The 27,857-nt window shown below is 42.3% G+C and overlaps 1 protein-coding gene across 11 annotated transcripts in view; it reads right to left on the minus strand.

Annotated features, from left to right (window-relative positions):
• Positions 1-27,857, minus strand: part of PTK2 (protein tyrosine kinase 2) — a 222,768-nt gene that overhangs the window by 120,507 nt on the left and 74,404 nt on the right. For all 11 annotated transcript variants that reach the window (XM_063327608.1, XM_063327605.1, XM_063327606.1 and 8 more), the window contains one exon: positions 10,693-10,919. In XM_063327608.1, the coding sequence (XP_063183678.1) occupies positions 10,693-10,887 (195 nt within the window). In that variant the 5' untranslated portion in view covers positions 10,888-10,919. The remainder of the gene's footprint in view (positions 1-10,692; positions 10,920-27,857) is intronic.

Genomic DNA, 27,857 nt, shown 5'->3' on the forward strand with positions numbered 1-27,857 from the left:
GTAGGAGGGAGACTTCAAAACACACTGGCAAATCCAAGTTTTCAAGTGAAATTCTCAGCTGGCAGCACAGCAACCGGACCAGCAACAGCCGAGTCCTGGCAGCCAGGAGGTGCCCAAGTTGCTGGGACAAATATCTGATAGAAACAGAAGTGACCTCCCTGCAGGTTCACTGGTCATACAACTGAAGGAAGAACCACAGTGGCCACAGCCGGATGCTGGGGGAAGAGGCGACACCAGGCAGGCACAGACGACACTTCCTCCAAGTGCTCTCACAGCCTCTGACTATTTTTATCCGAGTGGATTTCCTGAGCCAAGCATTGTTTCTGTCATTCATCAGCCCTCAATGAAACTCTTCCAGTTACTCATCCCGTCTCCTCTTAAAGCAGTTAACTTTTTGCAGTCTTCCCCAGCAAGTTCCAAAGATCTATTATCAGGTCAGTGAACGGTTTTAAATCTGAATGAAACGTATTGACCGCACCATACAAAAATTGGTTAAGTTTGTTTCTTGCCTGTATTTAAGGGTCTTTGTATCAATAACTGCCAAGGAGAACAGTTGCCTGTATCCCGGGAAACACAAAACCACCACCAAGTACTCTCAGAAGTGACAGAGGCGCGTTTAACCTCTTCTTCACCCAAAGGACAATCTCTGCTTAGTAACTAAAGCCTACCATTTTGGCAGGCTGCTCTCCTGGAAGGGAAGGCTGCCAGCTTGCCTATACGCATGCAAACAGAAGAGATTCCTTCATTTGCATCTCTTTCTACACCCTGCATAAATAGAGCACAAAAAACACACAGCGTTTCTTTTTGGAAAGCCACCCCTTCCCCTGACCGTGCCAGTCGATAATGAAAATGGGGGCGCGTGTTCTTAAAAGGCAGCTATGCCTGCTGTGATAAGAAATGGCTTTGGAAAGAAAAAAAAAATTAAGGCAAAATTATCTAGGACCATGAACCACCGAGGATACTGATGCAGAGGGCTCAGCTGAAACCAGGAGTATTTACTCAGGAAAGAATCAAGCCAGACGCCTCAGAACCCCTCTGATTTTCAGGTTGGGATTTCAAAATGGCTTAAGAAATCAGATGTCTCAATTCCCACCAAAAGTGAGTGAGATTTTTAAGTTTCTATCCTTTTTATATCACCGATTGATTCCAAACCTATCACAGGTACAAAACTAAATAATAATAAAAAAGTAAGTGTATTTTCTACATTATGTAAGAAGGGTACCACACTCCTGGCCAGGTAGTTGATAACACCCCAGGATAATAATTAGCAACAATTAGCACATACTGCAACTCAAGAATTCAACTTCAATGTAAACATTAAGGAGATAGCAGCATTGCTGCAAAGGAGGTCAAGTGCAAGTGTTTGAAATACATTCTGAAAACTTACGCATGCCCAGAAAGGAAGAAGTGATGCTTTACACAAAACAAACATCTGAGCGGCTTCTTTTTTGTTTGGGAATGCCCGAGAGGTCATTCCAGGCGCTAACGAACCAGAGCCAGAATCAAAAAATAGAGAAATAAGGAAATGTGGTGATTAAGACACAAATGGCTGGTCTGCAGGGGAAACCTCTCAAATAAAACATCTATTTGCTTATTTGCCTATAAGGACAGGCCGAGAGACTTGAGGCTGTTCAGCCTGGAGAAGAGAAGGCTCCGGGGAGACCTTACAGCAGCCTTTCAGCGTCTGAAGGGGGCCTACAAGGAAGCTGGAGAGGAGCTTTTTACAAGGGAATGTAGTGATAGGACAAGGGGTGATGGCTTCAAACTGAAAGAGGGGAGATTTAGATTAGATATCAGGAAAAAATTTTTCACTCTTGAGGGTGGTGAGACGCTGGCCCAGGTTGCCCAGAGAAGCTGGGGCTGCCCCATCCCTGGAGATGTTCTGGAGAACCAAGGTCTGGAGACCAAGCTTGATGGGGCTTTGAGTAACCTGGTCTGGTGGGAGGTGTCCCTGCCCAGGGCAGGGGTGTTGGAACTAGAAGATCTTTAAGGTCCCTTTCAACCAAAACCATTCTATGATTCTATGATTATTTTCTCTTTTATTAATAAACCAGAGAAGCTGAATTTTAGAACACCTTCAATCAACATAACGCAGCACCACAACAGTGCGGTTCATTCGGCAGCAGGGAGGTGCAGCGTATGAACAGCCCAGGGATGAACAGCCCAGGGATGAACAGCCCAGGGATGAACAGCCCAGGGATGAACAGCCCAGGGATGAACAGCCCAGGGATGAACAGCCCAGGGATGAACAGCCCAGGGATGAACAGCCCAGGGATGAACAGCCCAGGGATTCCCCTGCAGCAGGACAGGGTTCGGTTTATCTGGCTGCTCTTGCCAAACAGAACAAGATTCATCTCCAAGGGCTGCACTGGCACCGCAGCCGTAATCAAGTCAGTTTATTTAACTCCGATTGGGTAGTAAACAACGCGTACAGCCTCCACAGACCAAGTGGAGACACAGGGAGTGTCAAACAAAGCCATCACCATCACTCCGGGATGGGTGACAGCTTCTCTGCCTTTCATGGTTGCAGTGTGAGGAGCCTTGCCAGAAACACGCCTGATGTTCTTCACCGGAGTGAACAGAATGCTTAATCAGAAGCTTCCAGACAAACAATTTAACTGCTTAACCACTGCACAATAGAGACTAAGGCATCCTGCTGAGAAACGTCATGACAATCTTTTAACTGGAAGCATAGCCAAAGACATCCGAAATCTCTCCAGGCCTGACTACAACCCGCCTTTTACCTCAGGAAGCTCCTCAGATGCATTCTTGAGTGGAAAAAAACAGGTAAGGAACACCACAGTTTCAACCTTGATTACAAACTTACAACCTCTAGAACGACTCACAGGAGAGCTTGACTCCAGCAGAAACCTCCTCCAGACGAGCTGACACTTTGGGTGTACACCGGTACCTACATGCATATAAATTTCTACGAGTTTTCAGGTGTCTATTGTCATTCTGATAAATATCCTACAACTGCAAGGAAGTCACACAATCATATGCCAGTTGAATGCTGTTTACTGTAATCACATTGACTTTAATTAGGTTTCCAGAGCTAACATTTGCATCCCAAACATAAAAAAGGCCAGTACAGCTGAGCAAGAGAGAATGGGGAGCCCTTAGAGGAATTTCCTATCAATAACAGGGAAGTGACAGGTCACCTTTCCCTCCCTTTACCCCAAAGGGAAGGAAAAGAAAAGCTTTTTCAATAGCTAGAAAACAGGCTAGCACTCATTTTTACTCATTTGGCTAAAAACCCAACAGATATTCAACACAGCTAATTTGAAAAAAGATCAATATTTGTCCTAAATTAGGAGCATGCATCCAAAAATAAAATTTACAGTACAGTGTATCCAGGAGGCTGTTGAAAAGTCAAGACAGACCAGAGAAAGGCCAAGAGGCGCAGCATACCCTCGGCTCTCCCAGTACGAATCAATAATAATACCTTGTGCTTCTGTAAATGAGTGAAAATGAATTTCTTGCTTGTAAATTAACAAAGCTGATGTGCTACTATGAATAAATTGAAGTTGGAACAATATACTCCCAGTGTGACTACAAACCTAATTTCCCTATTTAGTAGGAAGGAGAAAGTGTCTTGCACTAGAAAAAGTCCTTAAATAGCTGCTCTGACATAGGGACACAGTGGTAATGTTTGTGAAGCACTTCAAATATGTCAAATGCTATTTATATATCAAGTATTGTAACTCCTGATGAGAGATTTATACGGGGAGCTTAACTGAAAAGCTGGACAAAAGTAAACTACAAAGCTATGATGCAATTAATTTACAATTTCCATAAAGGAAAACTCCAGAATGCCCTCAAAACACCAAAATGCAGGTTGTCCTCCAATGACACTGTCTGATATTCAAAGAGCAACGCCCACATCCCTCTTCCTCATTATGGCGCTACTTTCTCTCTCCTCCACTGATCCAGCAAACACGTTTGTACACGTCATGCTAAACTAGGCTGGGGAACTGATCCAGCTGAAGAAGAACTCAGCTGCGGAAGCCCACCAACAAGTATATATCAAAACTATAGCCTGAAAACACGTTATTCTGGCACCTAGGATTTTGTCACTGTGCAAGCCCAGAGACACCATCAACCCAAGCAACAAATCCACCCAAGTGCCTCAGCATCTCTCCCACCTAACCCATACACAGATCAGTCATCCAAAGTGCTTCCCCACATTCACGCGACATTCCACATTCCATTGACCTCCGAGCACACGCCAATAGCACACAAAAACACAGCGCCGATACTGCTGTGCTTCCCAGTCTCCTCAGATGAATCCAAACTCTTCTGATGCTACTGCACACTGGTATAGCTTCCGAAATAAACATTACAGTACGTTAAATGTTGACAATAAGTTCAGTTTGCCAGAGTCTTAACATACAAGAACGTACTATCCCCTGTCTGCAGTTGCATTTGCAAAGTCCAGGAGCTTCCTTGGATCCAGTCCTCTATGGCTCATGTGGGATTGCTCTTGACTTGAGGTGGGTGCTGATCTCCTCTCTCCGGTGACGAGTGACAGGACATGAGGGAATGGAATGAAGCTGCATCAGGGCAAGTTCAGATGGGACATTAGGAAAAGGTTCTTCACTGAGAGGGTGGTCGGTCACTGGAACAGGCTCCCCAAGGAAGTGGTCATGGCACCAAGCCTGTCAGAGTTCAAGGAGCATCTGGAGGACGCTCCTAGTCATTTGGTTTAGTTTTAGGTAGTCCTGCGAGGGGCAGGGAGTTGGACTCAATGATCCTGATGGGTGCCCTCCAAGTTGGGATATTCTATCATTCTATGACTTGAAGCTATCTTTAGATATAGGTGTTTCCAGAAAAATGTCAAAGGGCTATTTATTGTTATTGTTTTTAAAATGTTATTTTGCACGTCTCTCTCATCCAAGGACATCAAGAGTATTTTGCACAAGTAAAACAGGCATTCTAAAGACCAAGTGTTCTGTAACACCAAAAATACTTACCTGGCAGTTTTGAGTCCTGCTAATGTTCACAGACTCTTTCCATCAAATGTGAAAGAACTGTGTGACCAACTTGCTACCCCTGTACTATAATATCATAAGGATCGATTTTAAAAGAGAAACCCAGTAGATAAAAAAAACGTCCTGTATAATAAATCTGCCTTCTCCTTTACAGGTATCAGTAGACACATCAGAACCATCCAACCACATGCCCAATCCCCTAAGTCTTCAAGCTATCTGCTTGGTTCAGGAGGTACCAAGAAGCAATAAAGTGTACTTGGCCCATTCAGCAGTTGGGAAGCATCGTGTTCAACTTCTGGCTACCTGGTAGTTGATAGGAACCAGTATGGTGTACACCAGCTCTGCTCCAGCCCAGCCACAGTGACCTTTTGTCCAGATATTGGGTCGAAATAAGGCAAGATTGAAAAGGGGGAAGACACTTGGAGCACAGAGGTGAGAATGAATGGCTAGAAGTTAGTCTTCTCAGTGACCGAGGTTATACTGACAACCCTCTTGCCCTTTTTTCAAGGTAAGCGATAGGCAGTATCTTTTTTGGGATGTGTTTGGGAACCAGGAATGCTGCAGCAGATGATGAGGGATGATCATAAATAAGGCATTACTACCCTATTCCTGGGTGGTGTGGTAACACTGCAGTGCTCACATAAGCATTTGCGTTCTTCCCTCAGTTTTCTCAATTGTGTCAGTCAGCTAACAAGATTGCAGAACCGATCTGGATTAAAAACGACACTAAAGTAGTCATTCCTTTTAACTTGGACCGAGTTTGCCAAACAGTCACAACACCTATGCCAGCACAACTAAGGCAGCAGCACGAGAAAACAGCGAGAAGGAAGCTGGCACTGCTGCCCGAAGAAATGCTCGTCGAACTAGGACATCGTTTGAGTTTCAGACCTTTGCACTAGAGACTCTTTCCATTCCTCCATCACAAACTGAACCTCCAATCAAACACTCAACCTCCTTTATTACTGGGTAAAATACAGCAACCATCCGTAGCGCAGAAACACCTGCAAACACTCAGGAGCCTAACGTAGAGAAACCTGCAAAGAATGGAAATACTGCAAAAACAGCAAGCCAAAAATGAATGAAATACCGACTCTGTAGGATGGACTAAGACATGCAAACTGCAAATGGTTTGGGAAGATAAAAATCGGATATGGATAGAAGGGGAGAGTCAAAGAGGAAAAGAGTGAGCAAATACTAACACAGCAATGCAGTTTAATAAACTGCTTTAGTGATGTCTCAGCTGAATGTGCTTCAGCCCTTCTTCCAAAAACCTCAAATTAGGCAATTGGCTGGAATACAGTTTTCCAACCCTTCTATCAGTGAAAAATAAGATTCTGCAGGTGGGTAGGGAAGCTGATGAACTTGCTCCAGTCTTTTCCCCTGCCGTAGGGATGGGACAACAGCCAAGGCATGCCCCTTGACTTCAAACTTTTTCGGGTCCATTAAGTCAGATATATCCTTCTCCTTAGCTAATGATGTTAGTTTCTTCTTCAGCTTTTTGAGTGCTTATTCCGCTAACATTAAAGAAGCCAACACTTTAGGGTGCTACTGCATAAAAAAGGAAGAAAAAGACAGAATGCTGAACAGGCTAAGAGAGCCCAGGACACCGTATCTGTATTTGGCAAAGACAAACCACGCTTCTCCCTAGTTCCTGAAATAAGGACAAAGCTGACAGATAAAAGTTTCAATGCTATCCCTATCCAGTTTATGTTTCAGTCAGCTAGCCTTACAAAACTGGAAGAAAAAAAAGCTTTATAGGAACAAAGGTGTGATGCATGTCTAGCAATAACCTGGTTTGAGATTTCTGGTTTTTATTTCCACATAAATAATGCCATCTTTACTTCTCACAACTACTATTAAAGAATCAAGGAGAAGCTTTAAGGGCTAGATGTTTAGAAGAAGGTGTAATGGATGCAAGCTAGGCCCCTCTGGATTGGGAATGCAGACCACGGAGCAGAACTGCACTTCACCGAAAGCCATCTATGAGGGCTCACACAAGGTTTCCAAATGTCTCTTTTCTAAAAAAACCCAAGCCTCCCCTACCCCCTCAGCGCGCTAGATGCAGCGCATTCATTTCTCTATCAACTACGGTTGTTACAATTCTGCTTCAACCACATCTTCTGAAAACAGAAAGGTGATCTACCTGTAAGTGCTGATCAAGACGCGGTGGCAGTGTTTCCTCCCAGGGTGCACTTGAGACCAAAGAAATTCCATCTCAGCAACACCCACCTACTCGGATGCCACACCTGGGGCTGGGAACAGGGCAGAGCATGCCCTGCATCCTCTCCAACCCCAAAGCCCTGGAAATCCCTCTGCGAATATGCACGTAGACAACACATCCAACTGAAGACATACCAAGATAAATAGGCAAGATAAACAACCTTTCTTTCTCTGGCAAACGCGTGGCTCCATACACATTTCGCAGGAAACCACTGTTTGCACATTCATAAAAACCGCCTTTTTTTTTTTTACTTTTGGAGGAGAAGCATGTCTTCAGTATTACACCAAGGAAAAAAAGGGGTAAAGGGAGACCGCCAGTTCTTTGAAATCCAAGAAAGCATTTCCAAGAATTGAAAAGCTGCGCTTGAATCCTTTGCAGAGCACAGACTCATCCCTCAAAGGAAACAGCTGTCTTCGAGGGACTAAACCCATCCAGAATAAACAGAGGTCCACAGCCAGCAGTTCTCCTCAAAGCAAAGCCTACATATAGGCACACTGCTGTCAGGGTTGCAGGTATTTCAAGTCAAATAGCAAGGAAACCATACTTTTAGTCTAGACACTTAAGAGGCTTTTACAGAAAGGTAATTCCTGTTCATCTGAGCTTAACAATGAGGTTTTTAATGAAAAGAGTTTCCTCTCATGATCGAGGATTTGTGTACAATGTACATACACAGCTAAAGCACTGCTTCCCCTCTTAGGAAGTCACATAAGATTATTTTATTTTTTTTTTAGGGAAAAGGGCCTTTCCTCACTTCTTGTCAAACGCGTCCTTTCCATTGAGAAAAGCAAACTTGACTTTGTTACAAACAGATGATGTTAGAAATCACAAATCAGGAAAGAAAATTCCATGCTTACTTTCCCTTGGTATTAGTACATTCCACAAAGTCCTCCACTTTACCAGCAGAAATACCTTAAATTGGCTCTTCTGGAGATTTCAGACCAAGTCTGTCTTCCTTCCAATACTGGAAAGGTTCCTCGGCTACCGTTCCAGAAGCTGTGCTAACCAGGGAGTTGTCTTGAAAAACCTTTTTTTCTTTTCCTTTTAATTGCAGAGCTGTCTCAAAGACATCCACCTCTGAATATTCTTAAAGAGCGCCTTGGAAAGAAGTCAAAAGCCAAACCCAGCACCAGGCTCCTCCTCAGTTTGTAATTCAGAAGAAATGGAAGCTCTATTGCACACCATCTCCCCCATAAAAGGGGAGGGGGCGGTTAAAACTAAGGCGTAAAAACCTTAAAGGCTATTTTAATCCTAAATTATTCGGCTTGGTCAAACAGCAGTCATTCCAATGGAATGCAGACTTGTACTCAACAACTGTTTATGGTTTCTAAAATAAATGTCAGGATATTGTAATACACCAGTGCTAGAACTTCACTACGGAGTACCTGCACATTCAACAGTCATTGTCCCAGTTTCACAAAATAAAACAAGAACTACATTTGTTAAAAGAACAAAGTTTAACAGCAACCCATCGCAGTCTTCTTTATTAAGAAAGGAGAACAATACAAAAATCCCATTACTTTTACAAAAATATCCAATTAAGTGTGGATATAAGAAAACTAAAAATTAAGGCAAGCCTCAAATAACTGCTACTTGCCTGTTCTTTTGATCCCGCTTTTATTAAAAATGACACATTTCTGCTTAAAATAAGGATATGTAACTCTGCAAACTGAACTCAGCACTGAATTTCTTACAGTCCCTGTAAGTTTTGGATCCTTAAAGCCCATAACCACAGGTATTTCTGAGCTGGAGAAACCCAAGATGTAATCTCTGCTTTTGTTTTCTCAAGTTTCTACATACTTCTTTGGAAAGATAACCTCGATTTTAAGTACCATATAAAGAATCCTAGACATCCGTCCACAATAGAGGCTTGCAAGGTTAAAAACATTCTGAGACATAATTTTTCTTCCCTTGTACCAAGTAACACACTTTATGAAACAAATTAATCATGTTAGATAGATATCAAACTGCTATACTTCAGCCAGGGAGCAAAGATGTTTCAAGTGGCACCCAGAACAAACCCTATTCCTGGTAAAATACACGTATGCCATTGATGATAATGATTCCGATTGTTGCACCTCTAATCTGTCCCTTCACCAAGTTATCCCTGAACACAGATGTGAGCTTATTAAATTGACAAGAGACAGATTTTTCTGTTCATCACCAATGAAAACCCTTGAATTTCAGAGTTCTATGACCACTGTCACAAGATCTACTCCACTTAGGAATGCTGTTAGGTCTTATCACACACAGCCATGCGAGAAAACAAACAGGAGGAAAGGAAGAGAAAACTCTTTAGTCTTTTTTACTTGGTTTTCATTTGCAAACTTAATAGTGGGCAGGAGGAGACAACAGGTCTCCTTAACCCTGACGACTCTCTCCCTTCAGCAGATTGGAATCACGCTGTGGTGGAATCTGAAGTATCGTGCAGAGAATACAAACGAGAATACAAACGTTGGAAGGAATGAGCAGATGGGAACCTGCTTCTACACTAAGAACCTCACAGAAGAAAACAACCCCGCACACCACCTACCACCAGGCAAGATTCTGCTCCAGAAGGAGAATCAAAAAACAAGCAAACCACAAAGTTCCAAAAGCATTTGACATGTTAAATTGAGCTTTGTTGCAGTTCAAATACCGCAACACCTCAAAAATTGAAAGAGTTAAGTGTAGCAAACGGTAAGTAAAGGTCTCAGCATTAGAGAGTAGTTGCTTCAGAATAACCACTGTTTTTTCATGCGCACATACATCTCCACATACCTCTAAGATTACAGATACTTAAAAGTTATTCTTTAAAAAAAATCCCAACTTCTGATTCTTTCTGCATAGACTCACTGAAGGACCACATTGTACAAATACAGGCAGCAGGTGACTACCAGGGTGGCAGGGGGGACAAAGGGACTTACTGGGGGGAGAAAGGATTCTTCAGCTCAGTTTCCTCATACTGGGGAGGAATGAGTTTTCAAACAACTTTTTTTTTTTTTTTTATAAAAAAGTCACGTACACGTTACATTTTAGTATTTTCAGCAGGTAAATATACACATCTTAAATTTAAACATGTTATTTTTAATTTTTTTAAACATGAAAAGTGTCATTTAATGTCACCACCCCTGCCACGAGGCGTCACACAGGCTCTGGGGGAGTATGAAGTGGTAAAAGCCAAGTGACATGCATCGGTAGTGGTATCCAGATTGATAACCACTGTTCTAAATTTCAAGTTTCTGTTCTGCAAAAATGGGAAGAGTTCTCATGTCTTTAAGATAATACACAATCATAAATCGGTGGTTTTTGTTCTCAAGGGGAGGTGGCACCACTTAAAGCTTTTTCGGAAATTACTTACAATATACAACAGGTAAAGATCCTTCTAAAATAAACTGCAAAACTTCTGTGTGTGTTTGCTTCCAGACTTTTACCTCCCATTTTTTGAACACGAAGTTAACACTTAACCTAAAGATGGCATAAGAATGCTAAAGCCAGACTTACTCGGACATCAGTAGCATCTCCATGCCGGATAATGCTGGCCCACGTTGTCGGTTCACTGCTATTTTCAAAGTAGTGAAAAACCTTTAAGACTCGTTCCATGGCCCCTGGGGAACGCTCCATCCCAGTACTGAGGTGCGTCTTTGCACTCGAACTTGGTGTATGATTCAAGTTTGGATCAAGGTAAGCTGCTGCCATGGTTTTGCTAGATGCTAGGTATCTGTCATATTCTAGGAAAGAGAAACAAAAAATAAATTAATGTTAGTTATATCTGAATCGTACACTGATTCATGCAAAGCACTTACCAGAAATCCATAAAGACCCATTTTTAAGGGACATTTAGTTGCCTTTTTTGGAGTCCCCTCCTAAAATAGTTATACACCTACAAACATAAAAAACCTACCCAGACGACGACCAGAGGAACTGGAAGCCCCGCAGAGCAAGTGATCCAAATTTAAACAACACAATCATTAACAGAAGTGGTACCTTTGGCAAGACTTCTTCCTCTAGTTCCTCAATGATTTAACACAGGCCCCTGCCAAAGCCTTCAAGCTGGAATAGAGCCTTCCAGTTTTAACAGGAGCTCCCATCCCCACAATCCGCCGAGTCTGGTCTTGCAATAGCCCTCTAAAGATCAGCACAGGGAAACCCTGACAGCCCCCAGTCACCCAACTGGAGGTTCTCCACTATGAAGCTGCACACCAGCACCAGGCTCTCCCATTTAAGGCTCAGACATTGTCACATCACTCGTTTTTTTGCTGTTTTGGGAACTAGTGTGACTCAAAACCACCCAGAGCTAAATTCGTTATTTGCCAAGGAACCGTTAGGAACACCACTGTCCCTCCTCTCATCAACTACTAAATAAGTGGTTGAGTTTTATCACCGACTAGCCCAACTTCCAAGTGATTTCCAAGGCTGGTGGCCAAAGGACCATGGTATGAGCCTGCCTCTCAAAAAAAACAGAAAAAAATTGCCTCTTGGCTACTGCTGCAAATTAATCAGCCACAAGCAGATGGTGTCTGAGAAATCAGCGCAGTACCAGAGAAAAAGAGCAAACAATACCTCCTCCCTCGCCTGACACAGTCTCCAGCATCATTCCAGTCTGCTGGCTGGAAAGAGCAAAGAACTGCAGGGCTTTGCTCCAGGGCTTGGACAAGTGCACCGAGATTTCTGTACCTCCTCCTCACAGCAAGCAGCCAGCAGGGAGACGGTTTTGGAAATCTGGAGACGTTAAAAATAAAATAAACTTGATCTTTTTGGCATAGAATGCCTTTCTGGTAGTAAAGCTGGCCTGCGCAAAGAGGCTGGAGGAGAGTGAAACTGCTGTAAGCAGCACTGCTACTGAACGCCTGAGCCTTCGTCTGCTTCCCTGCGAGGCAGAAGAGAGACCCATGCTTCCAGCTGAGCTCCTGTAACGCCTGCCTGTCCCGGAACAGAGCTTCAGCCACCGACCTGCCAACCGCCACCGTGCTTTGCCCACCTCAACCTGCCACTCGCCATGGTGCTCTGCCAACCACAACCTGCCACGGCGCTCTGCTGATCTCATGTCACCTTCCACTCTCAGGGAACAGCGGCGGTAAGTGACTTCAGATTCACAAATCCCCAACGGTGCGGACTAAGGTGAGATAATCCCAAGGTCCATATACAAACATTTATTAGTTTCCCAAAATGGTTAGTACAGTCTTAAGTCCACAATAATTGGTTAGGTATATACCAAATTAGGCAAACGGTGAGGTATGCATTGTGTTACTTAACAACAGATACACGACTTATGGCAAGCGCTACTTAACAACTCTAACCGTTACTTAACAACTGTAAGAGAAAAGAGAAACTGAGGGATAGAGAAAGGAAAAGACGGAGAAAAAGAGATCACCAGTTCTGGTTCCAGCATCTTTTTCAGGGAACCTTCCCAGGCATAATCATCATCTTTCTTGGAAAAATCTTCCCAGGTACAGTATTCTTTCTTGGGAAAAATCTTCCCAGGCATGATCATCTTCTTTGTTTCCTCTCTGTAGGGGCACTTATTTTCCCCTTTTATGTTTGCTGAATTAGCACGGTCCACCCCCCTTGCCAAGGACTGCGTCGTCTCAGGTTTCTCCCTTCTCCCAGGTGAGGTGTAGCATGATTTGGGTGGAGAGACGAGTGCCACAGTCATACATGTTTAGCATGAGCTCTATAATCTTCATTAGCATACGCAGGGTGTGCGCTTTCATATGCATTTCACAGATAATGAAGTAAAAGTCACTTATCGGACACAATGGCCTTGAGAACTGAGAACTAGCAAGCTCACCACACCAGCAGCAGAACTATCCTGTCTTCACAAGGCAGTCAGTCCTCCCACGCTTTCAGGTGCCTGAAGTGTTAGCCTTATCAGTTCTTTGAACGTCAGGTCTGCATTATTTATTTCCTTGCAAGTGTTTGAGGCATTCCATTGAAGGTTTGGAGGGCCTTCTGCCCCTCATCACGGAATTTACAGGCCGTCTTATACCTCAACCCGCCACTGTGCTCTACCAACCTCAACCTGCCACCCACCACGGTGCTCTGCCGACCTCAACCTGCCACCGCCATGGTGCTCTGCCATCCTCCCTGACAACCAGTTCAGGAAGCTATGAGGAAAAAAGAGAAGAAGGTGATTTGGTTTTCAGGGTTGGCTCAGTTTTATACCACATCTGCCCGAAGTAGTTCGCCATGTCAGACATGCACAGAGGAAGACAAGTAGAAGCAGCCGGTGGTGAGGGGCAGTGCGGGAAGGTCTCCCCTCCAGCAGCAGCCTCCCATCACACCAGTTCACCGGTAATGTCAAACCACAGCATGAGCTCAGCTAACAGGAATCCAGAGCCGGGAATATCAAGGCTTGAAATCTCCAGGCTGCAGATAACAACATTTGCTAGAGGCTAAAACAGGACTTGAAGTCTAACACAAGGATCTTAAGCATCTACATAATCCAGGCCCACAAGATAAAGAGGAACCAAACAGCCCATCTGTGCAGTATGTCTTTACCTCCTGAATAAATGGTTGAATTCATCATTAAAATTGGCGGTCCTGGGTCAGACAAAAGGCCTCTAATGCCCTGCCCTCAGGGAAGATGGTAAGAGCAGGCCAAGGAGATGTTTCTCCCAAACATTCCCCCAGTGCCTGACCCTTGAGGGACCTCCCCCACCTTCCAAGTGGAGCTCAGTTTCATATCCCCATCTGAAAATTCTAGAAACCATTATAGCCTTTGTACCTTGCTCCATTGTTCTCTTTTCTGGCAATCAATACAAACGTATAAAGCCAACCTTATGCCCATGTTAAAACCTTTCCTCCTGTCCACCCTACACCAACAGATACAGACCTGAAAACGCAGAGAAACCCTCAGCAACATTCCTCTTGACCTATACTCATCACTTGTGAGCTGTTTTCATGGAAAACTTGACTTGAAAGTTGAAGCAGCTATAAAAGTCTCCCCTGTGGCAGACGACATGACCGTACATGCTCCTAAACTCCAGGCCTCCTTTCCGGGAAGGTTAAAATAGCCGTGGTGAAACTCAAAATGGACGCAGGGTGGGGAGTTTCATCAGGTCGAATCTGTGCAGACAAAGGCCTTCAAGTAGTGCAACTGCTCGGAGGGAAATGGCAGTTTTCAAGTTCAGCTTCTGCATCACACTGTAGCCCTTCAGAACAACCTACCGCACCTCAAAGTCACTAGTAAAAATGCTAAGCTTTAGTTCAAGCTTACGTACACAAACAGCAGGAAAACTTGCTAGAAACCAAGGAAAAGGTTGCCCAGAGAAGCTGTGGCTGCCCCATCCCTGGAGGTGTCCAAGGCCAGGCTGGATGGGGCTTGGAGCAGCCTGGGCTGGTGGGAGGTGTCCCTGCCCAGGGCAGGGGGGTGGAACTGGGTGATCTTTAAGGTCCCTTCCAACTCAAACCAGTCTGTGATTCTATGAAATAAGTAATTTTTTTAGTAAAGGAGAACTAAAAGAAAGCCTGCTTTAATATTAATTTGCTGTATTCCATCCATTTAACATACACACTCATCAGGTTTTATTTGGCAAAAAAAAGAACAGGGAGAAAAGCTACAGGAAAATACCAAAGCAAGCATTTAGAAGATGTCTGGCCACAGGCTTAATATGGACAATCTACGTCCCTCGGGAGCAGCAAACAGAAAGCAACGAGAGACATCAGTCCCTACCCACAGAAGTGCTCTCAGGCAGCGTGATTTCAATGGACAGGCAAAACGCTATTACAGTTTTTTTCATATTCATCACACTGAGGAAAATGTGGAATTAAACATGGGACTGACTGTACTGGGTACAGGGTACTGTCAGTTTGCAGAAGGTTTTACAGAACAGAGGTTTTTAAAGGTAAAACAACCTCCTGTGCAAAGTCAGAAAAGCAGTTTTCCTTTGGGTTTTGATCATTTTTGAGTTTTTTACAACTTCTTCAAAAAAATCCCAAGGCTTTCTTTATGAGGTACCAAAAGAGCAATAAACTTGATAGCTCAAGTTATAGAAACCCATGCCATATCTCTGGTTATGGGCATATTAACATTCCCATTAATACCAGCTCCTGGGTTTGAGTTTATAATGTGACCATAAAACTCTGCTCTGGGCCAAAACTTTGTAAAACGTAGCTGCTCTCCACGCAAGGATAGTTCAATAACTATTTTACAAGACTTGCTTGGTTGTTTCAAGATACAAAGAACGCTTAAATTACAAGACCTGGGTGCCTACTTGGGTTCTTCTAAATTAAAACCAGACTGGTTTATAATCCTGCCATTACAGATCCCAGTTTAGAACAGCGGCTTTAGTTCTCTTTGTATTAAACAGGCAAGTAGCACGGAGCCCAAACAAGCTACAGTCAACTAAAAGAAGGTAGATTTAGACTAGATAGAAGGAAGAAATGTTTTATTCCGAGGGTGGTGAGCCCCTGGCCCAGGCTGCCCAGAGAAGCTGTGGCTGCCCCATCCCTGGAGGTGTTCAAGGCCAGGTTGAACGGGACTTTGAGCAACCTGATCCCTGTCCCTGAAGACTAATGATGTAAAATCAAGTCTGGTCAAACTTGTTTGTCCACAAAGTTGTGTGCCAGCTAACCCTTTGTGCTTCCAAGAATACAGGCTATTGTTCTCCAAATGCTCACGCTTTACAAAAACCACTCACATTTCTCAGTACTGGAAAGATTTATTCTAAGCTTGGGGCCTCCTGATATTCAGCAGCTCTGTTAAGATGACGCAGTTGTTACCAAACTATGGTGTGTGTTATCGTTCAGATGATTTGCTCTACTGTAGTGGAGTAGCTGAAGTTTAGGAAAGCATACAGGAAACAGTTAAATGAGATTAAAAGATAAAAGTTTTTCAGAAAAAAACCAAAAACCAAACCAAGACCAACACCACTGCGCTTCACAGCTTCTCAAGTGAATTACAAGAAAGCACCATTGACCTTTCCTGTGCTCCTTTCTGCCTTTACACAAGTCAGTTTTGAATATCTGCCATTTTCACTTCAGGTACCATTTACATTAGGAAACTTTAATAAAAGTTGTTTTAATTTCTCAAAAAAACCCACAAAACGATGAGATAACTAATTGAATCCTTCTAGAATTCTGTTTCCAAGTCATTTGCTACTCAATGTGACTCCTACCAACACATCTTACGAGCGCTGCATATGACCTGTATTTGCCAACTACATCAGGAACAAAGTCAGTATTACGACTTCCAGTACAAACAGTCAAAGTCCCATTTCCCTACCAGCGCCTAGCACTTAGAAACTAAATCATTTCCACTAATGAAAGTCAAAAAAAATTAAAAAAAATAATTTAAATTCATTAACTAAAAATTGATTAGTCAACTGATAGAAAAAAAAGTATTCTCATAAGGGAAATCTTTTCAACACCAATGTCTTCAATGTTAGCAGTTGGATAATCTATCATTGGCAGATGGCCAACACCACAGTGTTTAACAAGTCCACGTGACAAGGAATCAAGCTGTAATTCTTGACACTGTGACTTCATATTGTCCTTCGTAGGTATGATGAAGTTTTAGAACGTTGCCCGATCTCCATATTCCGATCCCTATCTCAGGATTGACAGCATCGCCATCAATGAAATAGTGCCCCTTCTAGGTTGCATTTCCACAAAATACCTTGGCACATCTCAATTCAAACGTATAAAAATTTATAGATTTATATAAATCTATAAAAAAAAATATAAGAACACAGTAAAAAAAAAATAAATCAGAGTTCATTTCTTCCTTTGGATCCTGGTGTAAAAAGACTTAACTTCAATATTTTAAAGTATTTTAAAAGAAATAAGAGCCTTTAGGTTACTTGCACCCTCAATAAACAATGCTGCTTTACCAGAGTGACTGGCTGGAAAGCAGCTTTGCAGAGAAGGACCTGGAGATCTTGGTGGACAGCAAGCCAACCGTGAGCCAGCAACATGCCCTTGCAGCAAAGAACCAGCCTCCTGGGCCGTTAGGCCTTGCCAGCAGGTCGATGATCCTTCCCTTTACTCTGCACTGGTGAGGGGCATCGGGAGCACTGGGTCCAGTACAAGACAGACATGGACATAATGGAGACAGACCAATGACCACAAAGGTAATTTGGGGATATGAGCATCTGTCGTACAAGGAGAGGCTAAGAGAGATGGGATGGTTTGATCTGGATAAGGGAAGGATCAGAGGGATCTCACCAATGTGTATAAATACCAGTGAAGACCGAGCCAGACCGTTCTCAGCGATGCCCAGTGAGGACACGAGGTAATGGGCACAAAGTGACAAACAGGAATTCCTACTTAAGAGAAAGCTTTTGCACAGGTGGGTAAGCACTGCAAGAGGTTACCCAGAGAGGTTGTGGAGTCTCCATCCATGAAGATATTCAAAACACAACCAGACACAGCCCTGAACAACCTACTCTGAGCAAGGGAGTTGCACCAAACCAGCTCCCCAGGTCCCTTCCAACCTCAGCGATTTTGTGATTAAGAATTTCTTCCACACTCTAAATTCCTTAGAATTATCCATAATGCATCTCCCATCAGACATTAAACGTCTCATGAATTTCAAGCTCAATCCTTTTTCACAGTTTACATTAAATCCTGCTGTAGCTCACCTTGCAAATATTAGCTTGTCTATCTCATCCTCACAGAAAGTAAGGATGTTATGTACAATTTTAACTAGGTACCCCATGACAAAGCTTGCATTTTCATAAGTCTGTGTTAAGAGTCAGCACATTGATGACTTTTGGTATGTTGTCTCCTGATACATACATATATATATATATGTATACACACACACACACACATATTTATCATAAAATCTGGTCCCAATGCTTGCTGTTGGACATAAAATGCATGACTTGCTAAAATCCTTTTTAGCAGCACTTAAAAGACATGTTTCTTCTACAGAAAAGCAAAGTGGTCAAAGCACACCCCCCCCAGAAGGCATACGCGCCACAGGAAAGCATCAGTGTGCACACTTGGTGTGCAACACGGGGGTTTTGTGTTTACCTGTTCCTAACATCTTTTTTCATCCTTAAGTCTACAACCTTAAACGTCTAACATCAAGAAAACCATTAGGTTTGTGATTTCAAATTAGGGACAAACATAGAAAGAGATCATCACTTTTGCCTTCAAAAAGTGTCAATAGTTTCAGCTATTTCTATAAATCACATTGGAAAGTCCCTGTTTATCTCCTCCTGAGTTTATTTTTCTTGTTCTCTTTCTTTTAGCTAATGCTGATGTTCAAAAGCAAAAGAAAAAAGCGATAATCTTTTGTTCCACCTTACACACCCTTCAGCTATATTCACTCTTCTTGGTCATACTTGCTACAACGACAGCCAAGAATGCATTTATTTCTCCTGTTGCCTCCTCTCTGACCCCCTCCTGGTCGCTGCTCTTTCCCCATTCCTCCAGATACGTATGTATTTTTAAGCACATTATTTGCAGTCAAAAGCATTTATCAAGGCCCCCAGGTCAAAGTATAAAGCAGCCGGATCAGCCACATTAAAACAATTTAAAAATTTAGTTCTTAGTATCTATTTTAGTCTAAATTAACACATTGAATATTTCACTATATCCACATGAAATGGAAAAACAGCCTGGTACTGGTAATTTCTCTGACTACTTTTTCCCCAAGGAAATATTGCCTAAACAGTTACTAACTCTATGTCTCAATAAATTTCATGGCAGAAATACATAGTTTTTCTTTCTTTGCAGAGTTAAGTATTTTAGAAACACACCAGAAAAATCCACATGAAAGGATAACACAGACCAAAGTCAAAACTAGTTTAGGAATGCAAGTTGCCAAGATGGGAAAATTTATTTCAATTATATCAATGTTTTAGGAGATTAAGCATTCAGAGGAGCATGAAGGAGGATTTTGTAGGAAGAGTGAACTACAAGAGCCATATGAACCAAAGCAATACGACAACCTTGGGCCTGTTAAACACAAGGCAAGTATATCTCAGCAAAAATCAATTAATAAATACATACATCACCTAAACTAATGGGAACAAGGGCACGTTCCATGTACAGCTGCTACTGATGCAGGGTGTTTTAAGGACTTGTAAGTCCTCTTTGCTCAGTGCTGCAGAAGCAGCAGCCTGTTACCTGGGTAGCTCCGCACCTTGGGATGGAGAGAGAGAGAGCAAAAAGTTTCAGAGCACTGAAAATCAGCTGAACTATTTGTACTGCCAAGCAGGAATTTAAATTTACCAAGACATCTTGCACTCTGGCCATCCCGAGATATTCAAAACGGTCCCCATCCTTCACACTAAGAACCCCACAGGAATAAGTCCTGACATACCTTAAACGTTCAGTTTAACCCAATTTATTGTAATATTGCGTAATCTGCGCTACCAGCAATTCCCTCTGGAGTTGGCACCAATTTCTATTTTTAACGTTAAAAAATTTAATAATGAGGAAACATCAGTTGTGTGGGGAATACAAGGAAATCGATGTCTGTACATGCTTAAATTAGAACAAGGTACCCAGCTAAGATACTTACTTCATTTCTCACTAGCATTCTGAACCTTGGCACCGCTGAAATCCAAGTAAACACCACCCTCCCCTTCCATCTTCTGTTGCTGATCTTTGGAATTTCTCTAGGAAGCTGCAGAGAATTACCGTAGTGCGGTTTTCTTTAAAAAGGCACCACAGAAGTGAGCAAATAAGAATTCTGCATTTTTAAAATAAAGGTTAAAATAAAAGTCTTTTTATTTTGAAATTGCACCACTGGTTGGCAGCAGCCCTACCTACGAACACCAGAACAAGAGCGTGAAGTAAGCTGCGTGAATTCAGTTCTTCTTTTTTTGCTCTCTGAAGGCTCTACACAGCACAAGCTCTTTCCTGAACAGCCTCAGAAGTAAACAGAAGCAGTGAGAGTTTATTGTCTTTCCAGAATAGTAAAAACTAATTAGAATTAGTGATAATGCAAGTATGGGTCTTAAATTAAACACCAGAAGTGCCTGAAACTAGCGGCAGCTAAGGAAAGTAGTAAGGTGTTCTGGCCACGCACTATCACAGCTCAACACATTTGGGTTTGGCTACTATTTGACCCTAAACCTGCCTTCCCTAGTTTTACATTACTGAATGCCTGTATCATCCCAGCCCTGTATTTCAAAACATTCAACTTCATAGGCTTTTAATTTTTGATCCCCTTTAATACAGTTTCAGCCGTGTTTGTGTTATCCCTGTTTTTCACGAAAACCAGAAGCAGGCATGGGATGAAAAGGCACCGAAGTGCCCAAGAGGAACAGAGCATGACAACAGCGGTCACACGTCATTGTGCTGCACGACAATGGCCTACTACTAAATTCAACGACCTGTAAAAAGTTTTATTTGAGCCTGTTCTGGCTCAAGTGTTTTCCAAAGCCAGTAATTACAGCCTCTATACAGGTAGAAATAAAGACTAAAGTGATTCTTATTCAAATGACCAAGTGGAAGTTCAAAGTAGGATGACCATAATAATTCTCCTAATCACAAACTTTTTGAGATTATGCTTCTGAGTATCTCCACACATACTAAATAAATAAATAAATAAATAAATAATAATAATAAAAAAAATCAGTGATTTCCATAGTTGCGGTTGTTGGAACTGGGCATGTACCATGCATCCTCACATGAGATCCCGAAGAGCAGAATAAGTCGTGATATTCCCTTGGATCCCCTTAGGAATCGGAGCTCTTGGCACCTCAAGACTCCAGCCGTGTTTGAGGACCTAAACACCAGCCACATCATTCTTGAGCTAGACATCCATTTCTCCTAAAGTCTCCATCTACTGCACCCAAAGACAGAAGAGTAAGCAGAATTAGCTTAATTAACAGAAGCACTACCTTCTCCAATTTGGCATTTGATTTAACAGTCAAGGCAAAGGCATGCTACCTGGTGAGAAACCAGTTGGTGGTCTCCAGCATACACGTACCGACACAATCATGAAACTGGCACAAGTCCAAGCCTCTACGCTATGGTGACTACTAAGCCTCAGTCCTCTGGTGAAGTCAAGCTAGGAGCAGATAGATATACACTGTATGGCCCATTTCGATAATTTTATTTAAAAAAAAAACAAACACAAAAAACATCAACAAAACTTGATATAGCCTTAAAAAGGCAATTTAGAACACTTAATCCACTCAAAGCAGTACATCAGGGCCTTCTCCAGACTTCTGGAGCTAATTCCAATGATTCCATATTGCTTTGTGGCAGAATAAGATTTATGGATTCTCTACCACTGCTTTCATCCTAAGTGTATCCTCTTGACACGCTGTGTAGGGCTGAATCGAAACCCAGGACCTCTGCCCTTTCAACTCACCATCTCACTGCAGCTGGAATTCTCCCTTGGACATAGTCCCTGTCCCCACAAAAGCAGAGACTGCTGCGCTGTGCACTGCACATCTACCGGGAGGGGCATCCACTGTCTTTCTTCTTTTTAATACCCATGAAGTTTTTGCTACTCATTGCACTGGGTTTTTCCAGTGAATGCTCCATTAAGTCTTTGACGAGACGCACCAACGCTGCAAAGCTCTGAAGACCCGAATCATCCAAAAAACACCCTTGGCCCTCGTCAAAAGCGTTTTTTAATCCTTAACCTCCAATCTACTAATATAGAGCTACTGAACCTTCCTTGAGTTTAGTCTGATTAAAGCAGCATGTTTAATATACTAGAGCTCCTGAGGTTCACCCTTTGCATTGTACTGAGAAATAAGGAATTCATTAATTCCGTCACTTAGGCAATTTGCTAAAGACATAAAGGGAGTTCAAATGGGGGTTTCCTCAATATCCAGTAAATGGGGACAGAAAACAGACAAACGCTTACCCAACAACTGATTTTAGAATAACCACTTTTTTTTCCTATAACCATCTCTAGTATGTATGTCAGGATCAGTAAAAGATTTAGATTTGCATGAGACAAGCCATCAAAAAGGCTAAGAGTTCTGCGTTGAACTGTAACAGCTGCAACTGGACCATTCTATTTCCAATGAGTTGCTATTTCCTTAAGTTTTTAAACAAGGGGGGAAAAAAAGCTGTTCTTAAACCAGGTATTACCCAGCCGAAATACATTCACTTCAGGGCTTCATTCAACACCGTTCTCTGAAAGAGAAACTTAATACTTCAAAGGATAAGATATTGGTCTGTGGCAGAAAAATCAATTGGAACCCAGAAGAGATGGGTTCAATTCCCCTACAGCAAAACGAGTTTTGTTATAATTAAGCTTCATTGGGTTTGTCACTTCACATTGTGGAAGAAGTCATGCAGGAACATCTCAAGAAGAACTGATCGTAGTACGTGTGGCACTGTTTTCTTCTCTCCTCTGCCCTCTCATGATAGGGGGCATCAAAACTCTGCCGTGCTTTGCGATGGGTGGGCCATAAATACAACTCGGCCCTTGCCACAACCAGCTTCAGCCTGTTCCATTAAATCAGTTTGTGTGGTTTCACCTAGTCCATCTCATCCCACCCCAACAAATACAGAAGTTTATTAGTTACTGCCAGTTACCTAATTTCAAACAACTTGGTATGGGGTCAGAAATATCAGGTAATTCAATTGCTGCACATTTTCGGGGAAAAAAAAAAAGTCAGTAGTAAAATTCAGTCCTCACATATTTTTTGACAGCCCGTCAGCTGCCTAATGAGCACAAACGTGATGAAGGATCTACCAGCACTTGCATAGGTACAAAACCACCAGTGTGTGCTGTCCCTCATCATGCCAGGGTACCAAAGGACACAAGGGATGACTGCTGTAACGTCGTCATGGTCAAGAAACTAGGGCAGACCTGGAGAAATCAAGTAAGCAGGTTTCACTACCTCCACAAGAATTTATTGCATCTTTTTATACTACATTTGATCATGGGTAGGCATTAAGAAGACTTCTAAAGATTAAATGTTACTTTTTAGTGTATTTTTATTCTATTAAATCATCTCCCTGGAAACAACAAATCAACTCACCACCACACCATAGTGATGAAATCCACAATTTGCGTACAACTATCCGACCATTTGCAGAAACAGCAGGCGGTAATAATTTAAGTTGATATTAGACAAACAAGACACCTCCGCAAGCCAACAATACACCCAGAGCTGTCAATCCAATCTTCCTTCAGTCCCTATTAGAACATACAGAAAGATTCGTTGGGGTGCGTGTGTTCTACTTAAACATGTGTAGTTTATTTAAATGTTAAGTTTTACTTGGCCTGAAAACACATTCTCTTACAGAAGGATTCAGTAATTAAAACACCTTTGCACATGAGCTTCAGGAAGCAAAGTGTTTTTATATATTTGCAATCTGTGCTCTTAATGTGTTTAAATTTATTTTTAAATTTATTTTAAAGTAAGTACTTCTTAGAAGCTAAAGAGAAAATGGAAAAACGAGCTCTTTCAACAAGGAGTACATGTGCTTTAACATGTATGAAAACACACACGTTTCTGCACAAAACCAGAATACTACCGCAGTTGTGGTAACACACCCTCCACACTACAGTTTTTTCCCCGCAGCAGTATTTCACAGGTCGGAGGCACCGAATGTCACACAAACCCCTACACAAACTGGTACAGTGGCTGGCTTTAGGAAAAATAATGGAATAGAATCATAGAATCACAGACTGGTTTGGGTTGGAAGGGACCTTAAAGATCACCCAGTTCCAACCCCCTGCCCTGGGCAGGGACACCTCCCACCAGACCAGGCTGCTCCAAGCCCCATCCAGCCTGGCCTTGAACACCTCCAGGGATGGGGCAGCCACAGCTTCTCTGGGCAACCTGGGCCAGCGTCTCACCACCCTCACAGCAAAGAATTTCTTCCTGATATCTCACCTAAATCTCCCCTCCTTCAGTTTAAAACCGTTCCCCCTTGTCCTATTGCTCCACTCCCTGATAGAGTCCCTCCCCATCTTTCTTGTAGGACCCCTTTAGGTACTGGAAAATGACACAAAGGGATAAAATATGAAGTATTCCAACTGAAGGATGCAGTAGTTCACTGCGTTGTTCATTTTAGCCTGAAATGGGGTTCTTCGGGATCACTGTAAATCGGAAGAGGTTCTGTCAGGGCATAGTAAACACCATGGGTGGGTGTCAAGTATCTTCAGCATCATACCATCCCTTGCCAGCAGAAAACCCCAAGACGCAGAAGAGAACGCCAAGGTCCAGCAGAGTAGAAAAGTCAATGGAATTTCCACCACATCTTGAGTACTGTCCAGAAAGTCCAACTAAAATGATTACAGAGCAGAGCAGCAGCCACGTGACCAGAACCTAAAAAAAAAGCTGAGATTTCAGCGGAGAATTCAATCAATGTTTACAAAATCCGCAGTGATGGATAAACTGAACCCTAAAATAATCCCCTATCAGTTTCAGTCAAAAGATCTTTTCTGAACAGGAGGTAGCAGACAGCAGACTGCGGAGGCAGGTGGTAGCAACAAGTTCAGAAAGGTATGGGCAAAGGGCGCAAGGATGGATATTAAAAGCCTCTCTAAAAGCCTCTAATGCACTGGATGCTGAAGAAACCCAAGGATGGGCTGCAGACAAGAGCCATGCTCACGTGGTCTCCTGAAAGAATCACAAATAGGAGATGCTGTCAAAAAGAGTGGACCTACTGATGCGATACATTTATTTATTTTTTTTACATTAAGAACATCCATAAAAGCTTAACCTTTTGCTTCTACTGTTGAAGCTGAAACATGACCCTTAGTGCTTCCAGAAAGTTCAGATGAAAATACAGATATACCAGCATCGCCAGCTTCCTCATGCCTTGTATATTATAGACTTTTTATATATTTATCAAGACGGTAGTTGCCAGTGCGAGATGATGATTTCCAGGCTTGGAAAAGACTGACATCAAATCAGGAAACAAAAAGACGACAAATGACATTTTGATGATTTTCTTGCATAGAACAAATCAGAAAATTAAATAATCTTAGAAAAAAACACATCTATGAATACATCAGAAAAGTCTACACTGTATATTCTAATATTTATAAGGGTTCATATGTTTAAAATAACCAAAATTAAAGATGGCCCATTGGTCATGCAATATTTTCAGAGATTTTTTTTAAAAAGTCAAATATTTTCTTGCACACAGTTCAAGTTCTCCTGTATATTTTAATGTTTAAATATCATTAAAGGAATTTAAATCTGGTTTCTCAGATCTGTCTCTGTACGAAGCTACAGACAGCAGAATTGATATATGATTACTTCTGAAGAATATATTTGTACAGAGGTTTGAGTTAATTTTTCAAAGGCAACTAAGTTGTCACCACAGGCTGCTGAACCCACTTAATATAACCAATTTGCCCTTGCTGCTGCCAAAACTGCGGAGCTTCCTACCCCTTTCCTCCCTGCCAAGCATTCTTCCCAACTATGCAGCCCTTTATTCCCTTCTCCGGCCTCCTGCTGCTTCTTAAACAGTTTTGGAGCTGCTTTTACTTATTAAGACAGAAGAAATCAATCCAGGCTTCTTTTTTTCTGGTTTTGGTGGGGGTTTGGTTTTGCTTCATTTGGTTTTTTTCGAAGAGAGGTCTATTTAAATGAGGTGAAGTGGCTCCGAAAAGCTCTAGAAACCTCTGGGGGCAGCACAAAGTAAACAGCACATGGGCAGAAGTAGGGAGGAGAAGGCTTCCCATTTTGGGCAGCTTCAAGCTGGTGTGTCGGCTCCCTCCTCTTTCTTGGACTACATCTTGGGCGGGGGGGGGGAGAAATAAATACATCAATGGGAGAGAGAAACCATCTTCCTCTGCGCTCACCAAAGGGTTGGAGAAATGAATGAGTTTTGTATTGGCAAAATTGCTTTTTTTTCCAGTACGGCTGCACGAGTCATTTGCTGTCCAAATCTGACAGCTCTGAGCCCCTGATGCCGAACCATTACATAGCATTTACTGCTTTTCAACACCTGGGGACAAGGGGGGCGCAGGGGGGAAGGCAGAGCATGGGTAGGAGAGGAACACTTCCACTATAATGATTAAAGAAGGCAAAAATAATTTGGTTTAAATACTAATATTAAAAATTCAAGTGTTACTTTCGACTTCAACCTTATTTTTTCCCCCCCTTCTTCCTTTAAAGCCATTTATCAACTCTTAGCTGGTACCCAGATATGTTGGACCAACTAAAAGGAGAAATTTGAAAGAGACTACGAATCTTTAACAGTAATGTACTGAAAGAGCACAGAGAAATACCCACAAAGTGTCAGCGGGGACAGAAGGAACAAACATGAAGACAGAAGAGGGAAATGCTGCTGAGAAAAATCAAGTAACACCTTCAAGGCAGAGCGAGGGCACTTTTGGGGTGTTCAGCAGCATGTTCAAACATGAGCGAGTCCAGGTTCCTGGCTGAAATAACGCTCCCCTTCCAGTGCCTCACCAGGGAGGACCCCGCTGATCTACAAAGCTCCTATGTGCATCTCCTAAAGAATAAAGATGAGCTGTCCTTTAGGTCACCGACAGACCCACGTCATCTCTACTCCTTACCCTGCATACTAAAAAAAAAACCAAACCCAACAGAAACTGCAGATGACTGACTTGTTACATCATAATCATGAAAAATAGTGTTTATGGTAATGGCTTTGCTGAACTTAAGCGTTTTGTTGCTGTAACAGACTTCAAAAGGTTGCATATAACAGACTAAATGTAAGGCTTCAGACACACATTAATTGCGTAACGTTAATTTAAGATTATTCTTGTGTTTCCTGACAGTGGAGCAACATGAGAAATTTATGTGGTAGTGATTTCCCAGTTTGAAGTGTCTGTAAAGTGGACAATCACAGCTGCTCTAATATCCAGTGTTCTTTTGAGATACAACTATCTTCTAAAGAAAAAATGAAAATCAATCAATCTGATGCTGTTCTGCCACATACGCGCTGATGTATTACAAAACATACGCAAAGGAAGAAGGTATGAAAAGTCTATTTGTGAAATATCGAACACATTCACAAAAGCATATCCAAACTTCATATCTCTAGAAACTTTTACTATTAAAAACTGAGGCATCTCCTGATTTTTGGGTTCAGATTAGACCACGCACGAGATGAAGGCCTTGAAGGCACAGTCTGAAAGGAAAAAAATATATAGCCTAATTACCTAATTTACTCAAAACAACTACAGTTCCCCTTTGTTTAGGAGCAGAGCGTTTACTAACAGGTTAGACAGTAGTTCTGGTACTAGAGCAGGTTTCACCCTTTGATAAATTCTTACCAATGAAATTCTTAATTCCAAAAACTGGGACATGGGCAGAGGTGATGAAATTCCAGGGGAACAGGACAGACAAGTCAGGCTGGTTTGCACCTGATAGAAGGGTGACCTGACAGTGATAAGCACCTGTAATTTGCACCACAATCAACAAAGTATCCGATAGTTAACTATCATGGCACCATCTACAGATCTTCAGCCAAAGCTGGTAGAAGCACATTACCAGTTAAAAGCAACTTTTTGGGCAGAGACCATTTGAACACAAGATGGAACAAGTAACTCCCATGAAGTGTAAAGGAAAAAGGTTAATTTGAAATAGGCCTGGCACAGTCAAGAGCAGCACACTTAACCTTGAATTATTCCCCACTATTTTGTAAATGTCAAAGTATGGTTTAGAGAAGATCAGCATTTGCCTGGAGGTTGTAGCGAGGTGGGGACTGGTCTCTTCTCCCAAGTAACAGGTGACAGGACAAGAGGAAACGGCCTCAAGTTGCACCAGGGGAGGTTTAGATTGGGTATTAGGAAAAATTTTTAC

The sequence above is a fragment of the Chroicocephalus ridibundus genome, chromosome 2, assembly GCF_963924245.1.
Source record: "Chroicocephalus ridibundus chromosome 2, bChrRid1.1, whole genome shotgun sequence".
NCBI classification, from domain to species: Eukaryota; Metazoa; Chordata; class Aves; order Charadriiformes; family Laridae; genus Chroicocephalus; species Chroicocephalus ridibundus.